We start from the raw sequence: 21,826 nt of genomic DNA, 5'->3' as shown, positions 1-21,826 counted from the left end.
TGAAGGTCACCTTGATTTCTGTTGGGCTTTCCTGGTTGCTCCAGACATGCCCTGACTCCCCATTGCTTGGTATGTCCCCTGGACCTTGCTGGTCCACACCGTAACCTGCTTGACCTTCCTGCATGGGTTGCTTTTGCCAAGGCTTGTTGGTGCTCCAGCCGGACACCGATCCCTCAGCACTCAACATTCTTCGTGGAACCGCTTGCACCTGGCTCCTGGTTATTGTTGACATCTCCTGGTCCTCGTGGCTGTAGAGTAAAGCAGCCCTTCTTCGCACCTGAAGAACCCGACATTGGTGGGCATTCGTCTACCGAGCCCCTGGTCACTCTGGTGACCCAGACTCTGTCCCCTCTGCTTTCAGGTTCCTTCCTTCCAGAATCCAGGCTTGGATCCCACTGGACCCTTTTCGCCTTTATGGCAGCAGCACTTCTTCGAAGCCTTCCATAGAGAACAACAGCAGTTTCTGACGCCACTTCAGCCCTATGTACCCGGCTCCTCTGGGATAGGTAACTCTGGTACTACGGTATCCACAGGTGGGGTGGTTCTTCAACCTCCTATGTTCTGAAGGGTTTCCTGAAAGTCCTCCTAGAAGGGTCCTTAAACTGTAAAAATGCAACTGCGACTTCCCCATAGAATTGTATGTAGTCCAATGTCGTGTTAGCCCACTGCACTCGTCCTCCATGGGGTCCCTATCTACTCACCTTGGGTGGTTCCTTGGGGTCCCAGGGACTCTACATGCTCCAGACCCTGTTTTGACCCGAGTTGTGGTTGTTATACCACTATTTTACTATATGGTTTGGTCTCCCTCTGGAACCCACTGTGTATTGTGCTACTTACAACTGATCTATTAATCTCGTATTGTGTGCTTTGTGTTCTATCCTTGGGTAGAGGATACTAGAGAGTGTTATATTAATAAATATATATTTTTGTATAACTACTGTGTGGTTCTAGGGTCGTTTGGACTGGTGCACGGGCCCACTTTAATTAGTGGACAGCATATACCAGGCCAACTTCTCACAAACACTGATAAATGTAAATATATTTTTGGCTCTACAAAATACGACACTTCAAGAGAAGTCACATGTAGCCTTTATGGTCACATTTATTAAACAAGTGGTGCCGTTCAGTTATGGTATGCTACCTGGTACCCATGCCATAAAAAATCACATTTAACTAGAGAAAGATCCAGTTCAATTAATGTTTTTCCATCTGATACTCTGCATGTAACTTGGTTGGTCTCGAAGACAAACAAATTAGCAACAGTGATCCTGTTGTTTCACTGTCACCTGTTACCTGACCAGGAGCAGAAGACAGGAATTAACACATTCCTATACTTGGTCGACTGGATGTCGTGTGAGTACGCTCCCTACACGTATATTTGTTGGCACCTCCAAACCTAAACTTTTAGATACATTCAAGAACTTTTCCATTTGTTACATGAATGCCTCAAAGGGCAAAAACGGGAGACAAGGACATGCTGTTCTTCCTAGATGTAAAATAGTAGCAAGGCCTACTCCAGGGTGGTGCGACCGGTGCCACCACACCGGGTGCTGACTTCTTGTGCGGGCGTCAATATTATGGTTTTAAAAGCACCTGCTGCAGCTTTCATGGCCTCCAGCAATTCTCAGCCAACAATAAAAATGTCAAAATAACTGCAGTGATTAATGTACTTCGTGGAGAGAGAGAGATAGGAGGTTTGTGTACTGGAAGTTTCTACTCATCGTAAGGTAGCGCAAAGGGTTAATATGCCTGCTGCAATGAATGTGCAGACCACAAAGTGCATATAATGTAATGTAAATACGTCAGTGGGTTACTACTTTTGTCAGAGAGACCATATTGTTGCTGGCTCTTTATAAGTTAAAATCCTAATGTAGAACACGAGACATGCAGAGTCTCCGCGTAAAGAAGGCTACATTGCATTTCCTGAGAAATCACATATAGGGCTAAAGCATCATTCTTTAGGTCTCTTATTTATGAGAGTGGTTCTTAAACTTTATGTTCAGATTAGTAAATCACCTAAAAAAGAGGGGTGCATACATTTAATCAACATTTTGAGTACCCAAAGGGAACCTAGTGGAATGTAGCAGCTTCATAATTACTTCAAGCAATGACTTTGTGAATGTATTTTCTGTCACACGTGGAAAAGTCTGCAAAACTGTTGCCGGTACACCGCAAACTGATCTTTAAAGAATGGCACACAATAATCACAAACAACTGACAAATGTTATGACATGCATAAAATTCCCAAACATCACCCTTAACCACCCAGTTAAACAACAGAAAAAGTGACCATATTTACCAAATACACACAGACAAATACCCACACAAAGACAACCACTGTTAACTCACAGAGGAGGAACAATGTCATCACAAAATCACTAAAACAACTTGGTGTCCTCCTCAATTAGAGCTGTTCCTTATCTCTGTCTACACACATTCATATTAATTAACAGTTCTATCCTTAATAATCTCTAATTCATACCCATCATCACCTCCTCCACTTTCAGGAAACTCTCTATCTCCTACGTAATCCCAAAACTCATGCCCACCTTTACCATGTCTGCGCTTTTCCCTCACCACACTGATTCACAGTACTTTTTTGTGGTGTTCAAAATAACTTTTGAGGTGTTCAATCTCTGCTCATCATCAAACACAATAAAATTACTAACACAATATTTCAAGCCAAATTTAAAGTAACCTATATGATGTGTTCATTATAACCTCACCACATGAAAGTCTTTTCTACGCAGCACCCACTTTCCATCATCAAAATAATTGCATTAATTCTTTGACAGTCGTTGTTGGACTTAGTCCTCTCTGCAAGGTCACCCCCATACGATTTGCCTTCACCCCTACTGTTTTCTGAACCCATTCTTGTTGGCTTTTAGGACTCTGTGCACTTTACCACTGCTAACCAGTGCAAAAATGCATATGCTCTCCCCCTAAAACATGGTACAATTGGCTTACACCGGATTGGTACATTTAATTTACTTGTACTTACTTTATGTATGGTACCATGGGTACCCATGGCCTGTAAATTAAATGTTTTTAGTGGACAGCAGCACACATTGTGCCATCCACTAAAAGTAGCTTATTAACCTCATGCGCGCTAGCGGAATTCCGCTAGCACGCTGAGAATTCGAAAATCGCGTGTTGTGTGACGAGCTGGGCTCGGCATCAGCGTGCGAGGAGGCTACGCGATGACGAGCCCAGCTCGTCATCAGCCCCGAAGGGGTTAAAACATGCCTCAGGCCTGCCATTGCAGTCTATACTTAAATTATAATCTGACAATGTGACCTGGCAACATAAACCTTTTGCCAGGCCTAAAACGTCCTTTTTGATAAGTATAAGCCACCCCTAGAGGAGGTCCTAAACAGCCCATAGGGCAGGGTGCATTGTATTTAGAGGTAGGACATGTGTTTTTAAGATTTACATGTCCTGGTGGCGTAAAACTCCCAAATTAATTATCACTGCAGTGATAACATTGGATAACATTGGGCTACCTTATTACATTTAATAATTCTAACATGTTATCGGGAACAGGCAGAAATGTCATGTCTGGACTCTCATGAATTGTAATTAAAATCCTCTTTAATGGTAAAGTCAGATTTTAAATTTCAATTTTAAAAATGCCATGTTTAGAAAGTTCAAAACACAATGGGGGTTGGGCCAATTTAAGGTCAGCAAGGCTCGGCCACTATCAAATTTTTACAAACAAATAAAAGCCAGTACTGACATTTCTTTCCAAACTACTATTTTACATCTAGGAACACAAAACTCAATTATCGTTTTCTCTTAATCATTATGTGTGATAACACGATAATTGAGTTTTGTGTTCCTAAATGTAAAATAGTAGTTTTGGAAAGTAGTAGTTTGGAAAGTAATGTCAGTATTGGCTTTTGTTTGTTTGTAAAAACTTTTAGAAAGTTGGCATTTTCCTGACCAAAACTTTGAGGTCTTCCAGAAGTTTACAGGAGCCTGGAGCTGTTAATTGCCCCCCTATCAGGAATACGTATTGGACCTGGGTGTTTGGTGCCACTATAACGCAAGGAGTTCAATTATTATGGGGTTGATATAAAATGGGTGCTTGTCATTCAGTTCAGAATGATACCTACAGTCCCATGCATCGAGGGGGAGATGGGAGGGGGGGGCAACCAAGACTGACATTACACAACTATGAGTGCTCCCAAATATACATTACCTTCCAGCTATTATTCACCCATTCACTGAGTACTTCTCGGGCTTTCAGATGCAACAGTTGTGCGTAAAAATAACTTACCAACTTCTGTTCCTTTCCCCAAAGTAAATGTCAATCCATGGCCTTTGAGGCCATCGGCTGCGTCTGTTTCAATGATGACGTAGGCAGCAGAATAATCCGGATCTGTGTGCTGTGTAATCAATACAAAATGAACAACACATTTAGGCAAGCTCAATCTGTTAGCCAAGAGCAGCTTGCAATCTTATTGCTTTGCTCATTTACTTACAAAATTAAATTTATATTTATCCCTCCAGGAATTGTTTGCTTGTTTTTTTTAATTGAAGATTCTGTTCAAATCTATCAAATGGTGATTGTCTAGATTACCAAATATGGAAAAATATGACAAAGGGGGAAGTACGTCAAGTGACTTGTTTGTTCTACATCTGTAAGGCCGTCAGATATTAGAGGCAATTCACACGCGCCAGGCTGCAACAGCACGACGTAATTAACTCGTAAACAAACGGATGAATCACTGGCAAGTTTTAACGAATGGAACTGTGACTCGGGTAATGGTCGTTTGCGCATCTCACTGCACCTTCGCCATTTTGATGACATTAAAGCAGTTACTAAGCAGACACTAGCAGCAGGACTAGAAATAAGGAATCTGTGACGCACTTTCCATTCTTACATCTAAAGGTTTATATAATTTCAAGGCATTATCTGAAAACCTGCCGTCTCTGCCTGAACTAATATTGTTTTTACTGCATGTTGTTCAAGATTTGTTAGGTACTTTACAGACAGTCAGTTCAAAGACCCTAGCCCTCATTGCAAGTGAGGTGGAGAAAAATCACTTGATGGAATTCAGCTCTGCCGGATTTCAGAAGGTTTTTGGGCCGTGGGAGTAGTGCCAGACCCTATTTTATTCTGTGTTAATTACGCCGGTACATGAGGCTTTGAAAGTACCAGACAAGCCTCATTCCTTATGTGTTTTCTGGTGTGTGTGGGGTGGGAGAAAGCATTTTCTTCTTCCCAGTGGCGTTTCGCAAAAAATGGGGCCCCCCCCTGCAGACTGTCAGGGGGGGTGGGTCACCCATATATTCAGATACACATTGACCTTGGCTTCAATTGGGCCCCCTTAAGAGTTAGAGTGGGCTGAGACTCCCTGGTTGTGTTAACCCCTTCCACGCTGATGACGAGCTGGGCTCGTCATGGCGTAGCCTCCTCGCACGCTGATGACGAGCCCAGCTCGTCATGTAAAGTGCGTTTTTAAAAATCTCAGCGTGCGAGCGGAATTCTGCTCGCGCGCATGAGGTTAAGTCTCCGCCTCTTCCCTCCCATTCTACACCCAAACCTCTAAATGTATGTGCTAAAACCCACGGAATTGGGATTTCCCTTTGGTTTTGATTGGAAAAAAAATCGGTTCCACACGGTAAGTCCCCATTTCGTGGGCAATAACTTGTAATTGCACGGCAGTGGGGCAGATTTACCGCACAGTATTGCTAAATTGCATGTAATTCTATTGTGTCCCCAGTACCGTGCAACTTGGAATGAGAGCCCATGAGGACACCTTTGTCTCACACAGAACCACCTCTCCTTCAGAAAACAACTAAAAACTTGGATATTTGATAAGTAAAGCTCCCCCCCTCCCTCAAGCGCCTTGAGACCCTCTGGGTGAGTAGTGCGCTATACAAATTTAAACTTGACTTGACTTTGCATTTTGGGGTTTTTAACCACCATGCTTCTTCAAATATGGTTAACCCATAACTGAGTGTGGATGAAGATAATCTTCAGTGTTTTTTGTTTAAACAATTTCAGTTAGAAGGCATTTATGATTAGGTTACCTCATAACCGTAAATTGCCCCAAAAAATTATTGTTGGGTACACATGTGCAGAGTAACAAAAGCAAGCACAGATAAGGTTGCAACCGAGGTTATAATCAGGGGGCATATTTAGGTGAATTGTGGCAAAGGGCAGCATAGCAAGTTACTTTGCTGCACTGCCCTGTGTCACAGGGTCAGGGCAGGAGTGCGCCGTATTTATCCAATATGGTGCATTCCTGTCCTTTCACCCTTCTCTTGCACCGTTTCAGCAGCCTAGTGCCAACACAGGCACCATTGCACCAGCAGGGGCGGCTCTAGGCTTATGGTGGCCCTGGGCAGGGAGCGTAGGTAGGGGGCCCCGGAAGAGGGGGTCCGGGTGGGGCGGAGCACGGAGGCCAATGAAGAGGGGGTGTCAGGGTGTTTGGAAGTGGAACAGAGCCAGAGGCCACCAAATCCCCAGCTTGCACATGCCTAAGGCCGCCCGTGGCACCAGGGTACAAGGGTGCCTGTGTTGTAGGTAGGATTGTTTTTGTGCAAAAGGGGTACCTTCTTGCACAAATACAATACATAGAGGTGTTTTCCTCTTTCGATGTGGAAAGAGGAAAAAACGAGGAAAAAAAGATATTTCTCCTCCTTACGCCTGTCCTGGGGGGGGGAGGCGTACCTTGTTGGCGCATTTCCAGGTTTACAAGTCCTTGGAAATCAGGGAATGTGTCAAAAACCATGGGAGTTGCATGGGAACACCCAACTCAATGCCCATGGAACGCCTCGATTGTGAAGAATAAGGCAATGCAGCGATTTGAGCTGCGTTGCCGTACTACAGATTTTTGAAGACATTCAAAGCCATGAAAAGTGGCTTTGCAAGGCTTTAAAAAATCTGAGTTAGAGGTTTGCGTCACACATGTACCACGTTGCGTGGGGCAAGCATGTCGCAAAGTGTCATAAATATGCACCCCTATTTTCAAAGCAATCTCGAGTTTTCTTAGAAATGTAAGTTTTTCATTGATTGGCGACTTTGTGAGTGTGGTTATACAGATAGGTGATTAAGTGAATGAGTCACTGGTTGGATGAATGAGTGCATGGAGGGATACATTTGTGAGTAACAGTGAATGGATGAACGTATGCATGAGTACATGGATGGATCAATGGTAGTGAGTGCATGCTGGATGGATGAAAGGGAGAGCATGTATTTGGATGAATGAGTGAATGGGCAAAAAGTTGAGGGGTGAGTACAAAAATTGATGACTGACTGAGCTAATGATTCGCTCATAGGTAGAAAACCTTTTAAACGTATGTTTCATGAGTAAATATAATTTTTTCTTTTTCCTTTATAGTTTTCTAGTGGCACAAAACCTCTGGGGAAATTTGCACTATAAAATAGCCTAATCCTAGCTATGCATTTATCTTCGACGGTCTATCAACTACCCTTACTCATACTTTCATGAACCCTCACTCATCTGTCCAGTGGCCTAGCTAGACCTTTGGCCACCCATGGTGGTCCCTGCGTTTGGCGCCCTGCGGCAGCCACATGCAAGGGGGGGGGGGGGGGAGATGCTGTCGATTCCTGCATTAGCCGCCCCACAACGGCCGCAGGTAAGAGCGGGGGTGAGAGGCCATCGCCCCCAAAACTCACGCCATCTGAGGCGTACCACCCCCGCGACACCCTTGCTATGCCACAGCATCCGTCCATGTAATCCCCACACCACCCACATCACAGCATCACCTTTTCAACCTGCACCCATGCTTTCATATAGTCATCCATTTTGCATTATGGAACTTATCACTTCACTTTTATAGTTAAAAGTGTTTTCTTAAAATAATTATTTGTTACAAAGCCAGGACTGGCTGAAAGTGTCACACAGTATATTGATTGCCTTTGAAACTATGTGTATGTCCACGCTCTATGTCCCCATGAGTATTCATATGGGAGGCATGAGTAGCTCATCCAATCCGGGTGCATCCTCTGATCCCTGATCCTTCTAGTTCTGCATTCATTTTGTGATAACATTACAAGTACTGGAATAGAAGGTAAAAGCTAGGCCTGCTTGCGATATGTAAATCTGACATGTGACAACAACCAGAGCCAAGTACACAACCACCGAAACAGCTGCCGTTGTGATATATGGCCTGTCTTCTGTATCAGAACACCGTGCTATTGTAGGGGATTTTTTAGGCCAGTAGGTGCTATTGGCGTCCCCTGTGTCCGTGATAGCAGTCAGCTTGTAGCCTTACATCCATCTGTCACCACCTTTCCCTGCGTTTGGCTTTGACCATCTACGCCAACATCTCTAGGTTATGGACAATGCCTCAGAGAGCGGCCCGGGCACACTGTGGAAGAGGTGCTGAAGCTTGCCATTGCCCACCTCTGCAGTGGCACAAATCTCCAGAGCTGTGTGCCACGTTCGCACAAACATAACATTCGGGTTTAGCAACTTCACACCCACATAACACTAGATAATGCCCCACTTTTGCCTCTGCAGAAACATCAGAGCTTGCCATGTTCCTGCTACAGGGTCAAAATAGCACAGCACAACCGACTCTCAGCATAATGCAAACTCATACAACTACTCTTTCATTAAAATGTCAGTACGGTGGTGAAGAGTCAAAAACCGAAACATCACGACTGACACAGTTACCAACTAATAGCTGATGATTGCGGATTGTTCAATATTTGAATGACACAAAAACCAAAGATTGAGGGAAGATCTCTTGCCCTTTTTGCTACGTAGCGTATAATTGCAAACAAAACAGGTGATGGATCGAATGTGGATCAATGTCACACATTCACCCCAGTCCAAAGATCTGGGCCCAAATCCATCGTTTTTTTGCACTCCACACCACCCTGGGTTAGACAATGGCGATAGGCAAATCAGCTCTGACCCTGTGCCCCATGGGAACAGTCCAGTCCGCACGTAGCGTATAAGGCAGCAAAAGTTGTCTCTAGCTGGAGCTAAAAGAAGGAGCCTAGGCCTGGAAGTACTCTTTAGTGGGTGCAAAAAAAGGTTGTAAGTAAGTATTTTAAGTAAGTAATCTTTATTGTTTGATGATTTAAAATCTTACAATATTACAATTCATAAAAGTTGCTAGAATAATTAAAACCAATTAATAAAAACCATTACACCATAAAATTCATTTGATTTCATTAAAAACGTATGTTTTAATTGTTTACTCTCCTAGTTTTCTTTTCGCTATTATTAGGAACCTTACAAAGGTAGCGTTCAAGGTTTTATCATTCGAATGGAGACAGCGTGTCAAGGCCTGCCTACATGTCCTTATTCCTCGTACATTAAACAGTAACTTAAGTAAGGATCTTCTTTCGTTTTGAGAATCAGGACAAATACATTAAAGGTGGACAATATTCTTCTCACCCTTATTACAGAGTCTGCATAGTGTGCAACTTTTAAGGTTTCGCCACGGGGGAAGTTGAAAAAGTACCGGCAAAATTCCAAATCTCGCTTTAAGAAGAACCTGTTTATTTTTTTTTGACCAGGGTATTTCCAAGTATTGCTGTATTTCCTTTTTTTTTTAAGCCATTTATTATTGACCAAGCATGTTTTCTTTTTGTCAGATTATCTTTATCATTTACAAGGGACAGTTGGTTTGTAGTTCTGTTAATTATGTTTTTGAACGATGCATTTGTTATCGTATTTTCCCAGATTGTACTGACAACAAACACATCTATCGCTTCCTTAAGATAATTCCATGCAGTTGACTTTACGTTATTTATTATTTTCCATAATAGCTGTGATATCTGATTATCATGGTCATTTTTTATCCGATTCCAGGTTTTAATAAAATGTCCCTGTCTCGCATATAATTGGTTGGTTAATCCGAACTCCAGTCTAATTTGTGCAGACGAGGCATTCGGTGGGAGATGAAATAATGCCTTATATGTTTTAGCTAAGGTCTTATTTATTATTTCGGTATCCTTTCCCATTAGTGCTTCACTGCCATAGGTGATGGTTGGTAACAGTCTTGCCCCTATAATCTTCAGAAGCGGCCCATATGTGATGTTGCTAAGTGACTTCTGTAAGATTCTAAACGCTTCAGTCAATGCGTTTGTCTTCCGTTGTATATCCCTTTTTTGTGGCTGGTAGTTACCCTTCTCATCAAAAAGCACTCCCAAATACTTATATACTTCAACTTGTTCCAATTGGGTGTTCTCCATGTACCATTTGCTTTTATGTCTTACTTTTTTATTCTTGGTGACTACCATGATCTTGTTTTTTGTTTCATTTATCACCATCCCATTTTCTTTTGCATACATTAATGTTCGATTGATTAAACGTTTTAGTCCAACTTTAGTGTGGTTTAGGAGGATGGCATCGTCTGCATACAACAGATTAGTGATATGCTTATCAGCAAGTTTCGGAGGGTGAGCATTTAATTCATCCAAGTTCCCAGTTAGATCTTCCAGGAACAAATTAAAGAGGAGTGGGGCCAATACACAACCTTGTTTTAGGCCTTCAGTTGCTAGGATTTCCTTTGATAGCGTTTGTCCATCCCCCATCCTCACCCTAACTCAGGTTTTACTGTACAAGAGACGAATCAATTTCAATAGGACCACTGGAATAATTTTCTTGGAGCTTTTTCCATAATAAATATCTTTGGACACAGTCGAAGGCAGATTTAAAATCTACAAAACATAGATACAGGGGTTGTTTCGCTCTGATTGACTTATCCATAGAAGTGATAATGCCAAAATGTTTGTCATTGTCCCCAGGCCTTTGATAAAGCCAGTTTGATTTAATGGCAATATCTTATTTTCTATTGCCCATTCATTAAGATTAGTAAGCAAAATCCTGGCAAACAGCTTGGCATCTGTGTCTTGTAGTGTAATGAGCCTATAATATTCTGCGAGTGCCCAGTTTCCTTTTTTAAAAATTGGCGTGATTAAAGACCCTCGCCAAGACTCAGGAATGGTTCCTTTTTGTATCATTTCGTTAAATAGCTTTTCTAAATATAATGCCCATAACTCTGGATTTTCTTTATAGAATGTAAACGGTATACCATTCGGTCCTGGTGCACCATCTTTCTGTTTTTTGATTAATTTTATTAGTTGCTCTTTTGTTATTAGAATAGGTGTTTCCATATCACTGTTGTAACTAGGTATTTCAGTGTCAGTCATTTCAATTTGCCTCATTATTGTACTAGTCTGGTTTAGATGTTTTCTCAGAAATGTGACCCAATCTTCCTCAGTTAGCGTAGATGAAACCACCCGTTTGTTTGGTCGAACAAGTCCGTTGATGATTTTCCAGAACTCTCTTGCAAAAAAAGGTTGTGATTTGTAACCAGTAACAAGTTTTCCAAACCGAAAATTCGGTATACATATAATTTCATCTTGCTCCAGAGGGTATTTTCCACGATGATAGCCCTTTCAATCCAGCAATGTACCTATTTTCATAATTCTTCACTCAATACATGCTATACTCCATTTCAAAGGCAAGATAAGCTCTCCGGAGAGATTGAGGAGGTTGGAAACTTGCAATATTTTAAATCTGGGGACCAAATACTTTGGTGGGTTGAACATGGAGGAAGAGCTACCTGTACATCTAGGTTGAGTAATGGAAATGTACTACCTATAAACTGATTACATGACACTTTGAGTTGTAGGAATGATGTTAAATAAAAAATGCCATTTATGATTCTGTTTTTTAGTAAATGTTTTCAAGATAATTGGACAGGGTAGGCTGCATATACCATTAGCTATTTTTTATGTAGAATTATGAAATTGAGGACATTGCTGGAATAAAATGGCTATCATCAAGGGAAATGTCCTCTGGGGCAAGTTGAAATTATATGGATGCCGAATTTTCGGAAGCATCATATCCTGGAAAATATTCTCATAAAATGGAACTGATGATGATAGTAAATTGGCCTTTGTTCTGGACAAGAAGTCCGGTGCATGAATTATGTATATTAACATAGACACATAAAGAATTATCGGGCAATGAAATATGTAAGAGGAAGGGTGGATGATGTAACCTATTTGTCAATTAACTGCACTTTCTTTTGGTGCAAAATGATGGAAAACTTTAACGGGGCAACAACTTCTCAAAATATAAGGTTATATGCTGACAAATATGGTGAATCTATTGAGTATGGTACAAATTTCCAAGATTTATGAATTGATCGTAACCTTACCAAAATGGCAACACTTTGTAATATTGATAATGAGTAACCTATCTTCTGTTCTTGAAATGTAATTAAGAAACGTAAACTAATCCTTTACTTATAGAGGTTTAAATAAGCTTTTATAGTAATTATGATGAAATAGTTACTCTGCGAACGGGTGCAACTGTTACTTAAAATACGGAATCATTTGTTGACATGTATTGAAGATTTATTGTGTATGCAAGACGTACAGCGTGGGGGTTATCAGTGAAGCAGGACAGTGAGGAGGAGGCAGGAGAGTGGTGATGTCGAGGAGGAGGCAGCCACGGGGCAGGTAAGTGCATTTTACTTACTTTTAATTATTTTGGGAGGGTAAAGGGGCCGGCTAACTATGCTCCACCACGGGGTCCTAGTTTTGCCTGAACTCCGCGTTCACAATGGAAAGCGCAGTAAGGCAAAATTACATAAACTTCGCTGGCGGAGTGTAGTTACCCGGCTGGGGTTAGTTATGAGTCTACGGACATTGTTTAGTAGTGGTCCTTTATTTATGTTCAGTGTTTGGCACTTTAGTTTGTCTCGAGAAGGTGGTACCACCAAACCACCTAACGTGCAATAAACCTCACCAGCAACAACTCCTTGAAGTGTGGGCATTCTTTTCTATGACAGATCTAAGTGTAGTTTTTGATGGGTTGTAACCTGTTTGCCCGGCATCGGTGTCATAGGGGGTGAGCTCCTGATGGTGAGAACATGCACCTGTTGAAATATATATATATATATATATATATATATATATATATATATATATATATATATATATATATATATATATATCTTGATACCTTCGAACCTCTCTGCAGCGACCAGCCGGAACACCACCAAAGGACGAACAACAGACTCCAAATATTGTGGAAAATGCAGGTCTTTTATTAACCAGTTTGTCAGACGCGTTTCGAATACCTTTGTGTTCTTTCTCAATTTACAAACATGTAGTCCACTTTTAGTTTTTATACAGTTTTTTTTCAAATTTGTGATGCTTTCACCCCCTCCATGTGATATATAGAAATTAAGGAAATACTTAACAGGTATGCATGCTGGGACTTGTAGTTTTTACAGACCTCATTCAATTAAATTGTACTTAATTGGCACAACATTACAGCATAAATGCAGTATAGTATAAAATGTAAAAATAGCGTGATGCACGTATTATACCAATTATCTTGACTTTGTTGAGATGCATGCTTTAATTTTATAGGTTACCGTTTCCACCATATGTTTCCCAATGAATATAAATAAATAAATAAATATATACATTGATAAAATATACAGTACAAAAATATATCTCAATATATATCTATTATTCTTCATGTAGCAAAAAATAACAAATAAATAGACATTTTACATATACCGAATACAATATAAAAATAGTGATAAGCTATTTAAAAATATTGCCACTCTAAAATTCTGTATAGTTATCACGGAATGAATTCCTGATTTCATTATTGGCTAACCTCATCAACTTGTGTCGGTCCGGTAAATAATGTGCAAAATTACGCAATGTGCAAAAGTACAAACTAAGTGCAAATTTTACATTGTTTTATAGAAGCATCAAAGTATTCCCTTAGTAAAGTGCAAAAAGTGATGTAATAATTGTAAAAATTCACCTAATCTGTGCTACTTACTAATGTAAATCTTGATTCATTCAAGATATTGTGTTTTTAAAAATTATAAGCAAAAACTAAATTATGCTTATAGTGTGAAAGACCAAAAACAGTATTGAGGCAAAAGAAAAGAAAGAGCAGGGGCTAAAGTAATGTTATCAAAGTTTCAAAGACATAAGAGTTTGGAAATATGCAGGGGAACATTGATTACTGGTGGATAGGACAACAGAGGAAATGGTGCAAATCCTCAGTATTGTTCAATCCATTTGGCTGTCTACTATCCAATTCTACAATGAATTTGGATTCCAGCTGACGCAGACTCTTTTCTCGGTTCCCACCTCGCGGATTATCCTTCACTGCAGCGATAACAAAATATTTTAAATCCGCTAGTTTGTTTTGGTGGATAGCTTTGAAGTGTCTTGCGACCGGGTATGTACTATCGTTATTAACAATAGCCCGCAAGTGTTGCAGGATCCTGACGTGCACCTGCTGCTTGGTACTTCCCACATACCTAAGCCCACAAGTGCACGTCAGGATGTAAACTGCATATTCAGTTTTGCAGTCATATATATATATATTTATTTGTGTGTGTGTGTGTGTGTGTGTGTGTATATTTATGTGTGTGTGTGTGTGTGTGAAAAAAATATATATACACACACATCTGAAGAATGTAAACGACATTAACAATTGAAAATATTATTAGCAGTGATACAAAAATGTAAAATATATATTTCAAAATATAATTGAAACAAATAAATAGAAAAAAATCACATTCTCATATATCAATTTTTCCTAAAAATATAAACATCCCAAAATACAAATATATAAAAAAATAATAAACAATACAATAAAAAAAAATTGAAATAAGCATTAGCATGATTCTGTTCATGTAGCGGCAGTGCCCGTCGAGGGTGGGATGGGTGTGGATTTCGATGATGGGGGGTAGGAAATTGAATGTTTTAAGCTGGAATGTCATGGGCTGGGGGACCGTATCAAGAGCGGTATTGTACTACAAATGTTTAAGAGGTGTGTGCCGGATGTAATACTGTTGCAGGAAACGCATTTGGTAGGGAACACGTGCCACGCACTTAATAGAAAGGGCTTCAAAATGGTGGCACACTCGGGGTTCTCCTCGGGGTCCCGGGGGGTGGGGATTATGGTGCGCTCGACCCTCCCCTTGGAGATTGACTCAAGAGTGGTCGATGAGCGAGGACGCTACGTCGCCGTCACGGGGGGATGGGAGGGGCGTACCCTGGCTCTAGTTTCGATCTATGTCCCACCTGGGCTACAGACGGACACCTTCAAAGACCTTGGGGGCGCCATTTTAGGTCTTCCCGAGGGGCTGCTTCTTATGGGAGGCGACTTCAACGCAGTAGGTTCAGGGACGTTAGATCGGTATCCATCCAGAGACCTTCGAGGTTCGCAGACCTGGCTTCCCGACTTTCTCGACACCCTAGGACTTGTTGACTGCTGGAGGCTTCTGCATCCTACCCAGCGCCAATACTCGTTTCACTCAGGGGCTCACGGTAGCCTCTTCAGGATTGATTATGTCCTGACATTGGCAGCCCACGCATCTGCGATCTCAGAGGCCAGATTGATGGCGAGGGGCATCTCGGACCACTCTCCGGTCTGGGTATCCTTCGATTTTGATGTTGGAGCGGCCGAGAGGGTGGCGCCGATTAACCCGTGGTACTTTCGTGATCCCAAGACTCGTGGACTCCTGGCCAAAGCCATGGAGCTCTACTTCTCCGAAAACACGGGCTCGGTTACCTCCGCTGTCTCCTTATGGGAGGCTTTCAAGACCGTCCTGAGGGGGGAGGCGTTCTCCCTAATAGCTGAGGTACGGAGACGCAGAGACGTGGACATGGTGACTATCGAGTCCGACATAGCGGCGATAGACACTCAGTTGGAGGTCGGCCCTACGCCGGACCTCCTACACGCTCTCTCACTCAGACAGTTGGAGTACCGAGCTATTGTTACGGAGGCGGCGAAGGCCGTGGGTAGGTAGCAGCAGGGGCGAATCTATGAGGTCGGAGACAAGGCCGGTAAGCTCATTGCCTGGCTTGACAAGAAGGAAAGGGCCAGCCGCGTTGTCCCGGAGGTGTTGGGGGGGATGGCACGGCCGTCACCGACCCTAGCGCTATTGCTCTGGCCTTCGCTGAATATTTTTCATCCGTTTACGCCTCGGCCTCCGAGATGTCGGCGGAGGACTCTGGTGCCTTGCTGCGAGACATAGAGGTACCGTGTCTGTCGGAGATTGAGAAAGAGGATATGGATAGAGACATCGCGGTGGACGAGATCGCTCAGGCGATACGCTCCCTGCGATCTGGCAAGGCTCCCGGCCCCAACGGTATCCCAGTGGAGCTGTATAAGATCAAACCGGACCTCGTTGCTTCGCCACTGCGGGCTATGTTTCTTGAGGCACGGGAGTCGGGTGCACTTCCCCCCGACCAGAGGCTGGCCACCATTGTGGTCATTCATAAGGAAGGGAAGCCCAGAGATTTGTGTCGGTCGTATCGTCCTATCTCATTACTGAACGCCGAGCCCAAGATCTTGGCTAAATTGCTAGCCAACCGACTGGTTGGAGCGATTGGCGACTTGGTGCACCCGGACCAGTCTGGCTTTATCCCACACCGTAACACCGCCCTTAATTTGAGAAGACTTCACGGAGCCCTCGCGAGAGTCCGCACCCTTCAGGAGCCGGCCATCTTGGCGTCCTTGGATGCCACGATGGCCTTTGACTCCCTTGAGTGGCCATACTTGTGGGCGGTGCTGGAGAAGTTTGGGTTTGGTCCGGGGTTCATAGGATGGGTCAAGCTCCTATACGCCAGCCCGCTTGCCAAAGTGGCGGTTAACGCCCGTGCATCGGCTCCATTTGTCCTCGGCTGGGGTACCAGGCAGGGATGCCCCCTGTCCCCCCTTTTGTTTGCACTGGCACTGGAACCACTGGCGGCGTGGTTGAGGGGGCATCCGGACATCAGGGGTATCAAGTGGTCCCCGGGCTTTGAGGATAGGGTGTCTCTGTACGCAGATGACATCCTCCTGTACCTCACCTCGCCGTGTATGTCCCTTATTGTTGTGTGTGATGTCCTGTGCACCTTCGGTAGACATTCTGGACTCGTCATTAATTGGTCGAAGTCTCATTTGTATGTCCTGAGGGGTGGGGTCCCGAGACTCCCGCGGGACTGTAACATACAGGTCGCGAGGCAGGGGTTCAAATACCTGGGCATCTACATTTCTGCTGATCCCGCAGTACATTACATGTACAACTTGCTTCCCCCTCTTGCGCGCCTTCGGGGTGATGTGGAGGGGTGGCGGAAGTTGCAGCTTTCCCTGCTTGGACGGGCGGCCTTGTTCAAGATGATGTCCCTGCCCCGGTTTCTATACGTGCTTCAGAACACCCAGGATCTGGTCCCGTCTGGATATTTTAGAGAGGTTGAGGGCCTCCAGCGGACCCTGCTCTGGGATGGTAGGCCACGCATCGCTATTACCAAACTGACCCTCCCGTGGTACGACGGAGGGATTGCGCTGCCTGACATCCGCAGGTATTATTGGGCGTCTCAACTGGCAGCCCTTAATCACGGCTTCTATGGACCAGCCATAAATCCGGGCTTTGCCATGGACCAGTGGCTCCTGGGTGATGGGAAATATTACAGGGCTCTGTACTCTAGGTCTCTGGATGGAGGAATGACAGGTCCCACTAAGACATCGGTCCACATCTGGAGAGCGGTGACGAAAGCACAGGGATGGAAAGGCAAACTCACGATGGTGACTCCACTCTATGACTCCGATCTGCTGGGTAACTTGTGGCATACCAAGGGGTTTGACCGCTGGGACCTGATAGGCATCTCCAGGGTGGAAGACATGATTGCTAAGGGACAGGTCAAGCCCTTCGAGGTGCTGCAGAGAGAGTTTCAGTTGGGGGAAAGGGAGTTTTTCAGATACGCTCAGTTAAAATACGCCCTCCTGGCAGTTATGGCGGAGGGTGAAAAGATCCCTGAATCTTCCCCGCTGGAGGACAGGTTGCTGGACGGCTACATGCCCGACAGCGCTATCTCACTGACCTATAAGAAGCTGATTAACGTTCATACTGACCTTCTCCTGGGGGTGCGAGATCAGTGGATCCGTGATGGAATTGAATTGGACGACGAGGATTGGCAGTGTGCGGTCTCGTCTCCGAAGGAGGTGGCAAATCCGGCCAGACTGAGACTTGTACAACTGAAAATCCTACATAGGGTTTATGTCACTGGCCCCCGACTAATCCACATGGGTCACTCAGAGGATGGTCTCTGCCGACGAGGGTGTGGTTCCCTTGCGACCTTCATGCATATTATATGGGAATGTAGGGCGGTGGCTGCGTATTGGAGGTGTATACACATGGTGATGGGTGAAGTGACTGGAGTTGACTTGCCCGCTGAAGCCCGGCGCTGTCTGTTAAATGTATGGGGCCCCACGGATTATACCAGTTCACAAACTCAATGGGTCACTCTAGGCAACATGGTGGCTAAAAGGGACATCGCACAGAAATGGGGAGCGGCTCTGCCCCCCACAGTAGAGATGTGGAAGGCTAACATGGACTGGTGCATGTTCCGGGAGAAGACTGTGTATGTTGCCAGAGGTAGGCCCAAAAAATGGAGTAAGATGTGGGTCCCTGGAATGAGTATAGGGGTGATATCTGCCTCCCGCCGGACACAGCGCCCTTGGAGGAGCGACTGTCCCCTTAGCCCTTGAGTCCAGCTGAATTACTGATACACAATGTCCTGTCTTCCTTTCCCCCCCCCCGATATCCATGTATGTGACCTGTTCACGTATCCTATTCCGCATATAAGCCCATCCTGCCCTGAAGTGGAGCGATGCCACACTCACGTTCCTTTGCCTTGCCCTCTTGCACGGTTGTAGGTGCTTTTCCGTTATCACACAGTTCTCTCTCTTTTTATAACATAAAATAAACCTCATGTGATTTTGTACTGTATTCTGTGTACACCACTCATGCTACGTAACGACTTTCTGCCTAGCCTCCAGGATGTATGGCTGAATAGCTGTGTACTACTGTGTCGTAAATAAAGGTTTTCCAAAAAAAAAAAAAATAAGCATTAGAGAAAGTGAGGGGCTAAGTCACTTTTCCCTCACCAGTCTATGTAACAGCAGGGTAAATGTTGGACTTGGGTGGAGTTTGATTTACTATTCTCGCTCCAGTCTATGCAACAATATGGAAAGTGTTGGACTACTTAGGTGTTACATTTAATATCCCCAAGCCAGTCTACCAAACAGTAGGTAAAGTGCTGAACTTCGGAAAGTTAAACTCAGTATTCCCACTTCGGTCTACATAACTGTAGAGTAAGTTTTGGACTTCAGAGAGGTTATATTTCCTATTCTCACTCAAGTCTAAGCAACCGTAGGGAAAGTCTAACCTCAAATAATTGACATTAGCAGCTTATGTCCCTAAACTCCACACTTAATGTCCGTAATCCTCGTCCTTATATCAATACAATCAATATAGTCCAATTCTAGTGCAGTCATTAGGGGGCCGCTGCTATAAAAACTACTCTCTGTCGACATATGATAGATATCCAAACTAATTCCACTATAATGTACACTCAGTAAGTTAAACTAATCACAGTTTAAGTTTTTTTGTCCCATAGCATGATTACATCCATTCAAAGGTATCCAGTTGAGATGTCATTCAGATTGTAAAATATACTTTTATTCTTATTTCTCCAAATTTCCAACAACCCATTTAATAAATTCATTGACAGCCATAAAATATGTAACGGCCACATCCAATGCATTTCGTCCCTTTTTGGGACTTCCTCAAGGGATAGTTAAATAATGAAAAACATAACCTTGCTTCCACATTCACAGTCTTTTCGATATTAGCCAAATATTTAATGAGTTCGCGAATACCTGCGCCTAGTGTTTTCTCTTTCCCGATCAGAATATCATGAATTTGTCACAGTGGTTCCTGTCAATGCACAGAAAGATTGGCAGACAACTTCCCCGCTATGGCGGAGCCCTAAGGCAAACATTCTATTGTGTGATTTTCTCTTCGAAAATGAAAAAGCAATGTCCTCTGCACCATGGTAGATTACTCCCATAGCGTGGGAGTAAATTACAAGATTTTACTGCCCTTAACCACCATGTTTTACCTGGTCGTTGCAGACAGTGAAAATTGGCTAGTTGACCTTCCATTCTAAATCGAGGGGTTGTGAAATGGCCAAGCCTACGACAGCACTTACTATGTTGGGCCATTGTAGGAGTGTGCCAGGGGCGGCGACTGGCTAATCTCTGCCGCTGACATACTTCAGTTTTGCATGACTCTAAAGGAGGCGGGCAGAATTTCAGTTTGGCAGAGAGGGTGCTCCATTGCCTTTGCGACAGAGTACCCTCTCCGCCTAACTTTAAATCAGGCCCCTTGTTTCCAGTCCTAGGCTTTTTATGTATCAAATCATTGTTGTCAGGTATGGCAGTATAATTATTTCAATGAAGAAAATGACTACACATCCCAGGATACAAGATTGAAACCATGGTGTCCTGACAACATAAGACATGATAAGACATGCAATAGCTTCACCATAGCGGTAAACTCAAGCACCCTTATCCCTTGAACAATAAACAGGCCTGAAGGGATACAAGACTGGCAGGCATTCCCCAATGGGATTGGGACTGCTCACAATCACACCCCCACACTCTTCAACAATATCTTGACCTACTGTGACCACAGGCCTGGTAGATATGCTGTGTATGGGGGCTGAACACCACCAACAATAAGCTGTCAGTACCGTAGACATACATCCCCCATCCGAGAGGGGCTGATCAGCAGTGTTCCTCCAACTCCCAAATAATATATTATCCCAATGGGACCTCGGGTGCGACAGGCAGGGTGCCTACTGTGGTTGGAGGCACTGCACCCCAACCCCCTACACAGTATGTAGACCTTCCATCCACTGTCATTGGAAGGAGCCGGTCCGTGGAGGGTGGCTGGTGGCGTGGTGGGTGTCGCAGGCATTGAGGAGCTCTCTACCCTTCCCTCGCCAGAGCTACCGCTGTGTCAACAATCATACAGGCAACACTGGTGGGGGAGAGAGCTATACGTTACCCGGCCTCCCTTTTCGTTGCCTGGCCTCTAGTGACCTCTCGTCTGCAATTCTCTTGGTAATTGCTTTTACTGAAAAAGCAGATTAAAGCCTGGTGGGTTTTTGAGACGAAATCTGTAGAAACTGAAAACTAGAATCCATAATCATATATAACTTGGCTGTCAGGTATTTCAATGACTGCCACTGCACCAGCAGATTCATCTAAAGCACCTTTCATTACGACTCATAAGTAAGTCATCTGATCTGGATCTACCATTCTTTGGTGGGCCCCAATATTAAATGTCAGTGGCGTAGTGCCCAAATACACAAAAGTGAGAACTCACTTGGTGTCTCCTAAATTGTCTCTCAATCCCACCGCATGGGGGGTATCTCTTTTTGTTTAAAAGGAGTCTCACCCAATCCTGTCCCCATTCCTGTTGCTTCATCATTGAGTTCTCACCCAGATCTGACTGTATGTAGGTGGTTCTACGTTGAACCTCTAGGGAGCTCTTTTGATTTTTTAGAAGGAGGGAACTATCAATAAAACATAAGGTAGATCACTGAAAGTCTAATTTAGTATAGAATCCTGTGGCAAGGTTAAAAACATACGGCGATATTGTAGGACTCATTGCTAGGACTCCGATATCTGTTGGGTGTACATGTTTCAGCAAAATTCCTATGCCTGAAATGGTCAATTGGTGTTCGTCAGGATCGAAGCACCCAACCCCTTTACACATAACAATCTGCTTCTTAGTTTTGCCGCACTACTTGTGCAGTCAATCCTATCAGTGCATTTACTTTCACTCAAGCATGTCCTACGTACAAACTTAAATAAGGAACTTCCTTATCTTATTGTATTTGTTTTACTCTTTTACTACGCCCCAGTGGAGAAGTGTGGCTCAATGGTTAGAGCGGCAGACCCTGATGCAGAGGTCTGGCCTAGGACCAGGGTTCAATTCCCGC

General features: G+C 43.7%; 1 protein-coding gene across 3 annotated transcripts in view; it reads right to left on the bottom strand.

Moving 5' to 3' along the window:
- LOC147724011 (mitochondrial enolase superfamily member 1-like) overlaps positions 1 to 21,826 on the bottom strand; it is a 376,214-nt gene that overhangs the window by 327,865 nt on the left and 26,523 nt on the right. For all 3 annotated transcript variants that reach the window (XM_086965612.1, XM_086965614.1, XM_086965613.1), the window contains exon 2: positions 4,280 to 4,388. In XM_086965612.1, the coding sequence (XP_086821738.1) occupies positions 4,280 to 4,388 (109 nt within the window). The remainder of the gene's footprint in view (positions 1 to 4,279; positions 4,389 to 21,826) is intronic.

Source organism: Lissotriton vulgaris, chromosome 4_1 (assembly GCF_964263255.1).
Source record: "Lissotriton vulgaris chromosome 4_1, aLisVul1.2, whole genome shotgun sequence".
NCBI lineage: Eukaryota > Metazoa > Chordata > Amphibia > Caudata > Salamandridae > Lissotriton > Lissotriton vulgaris.
This window is presented reverse-complemented; position numbering and strand designations above follow the sequence as displayed.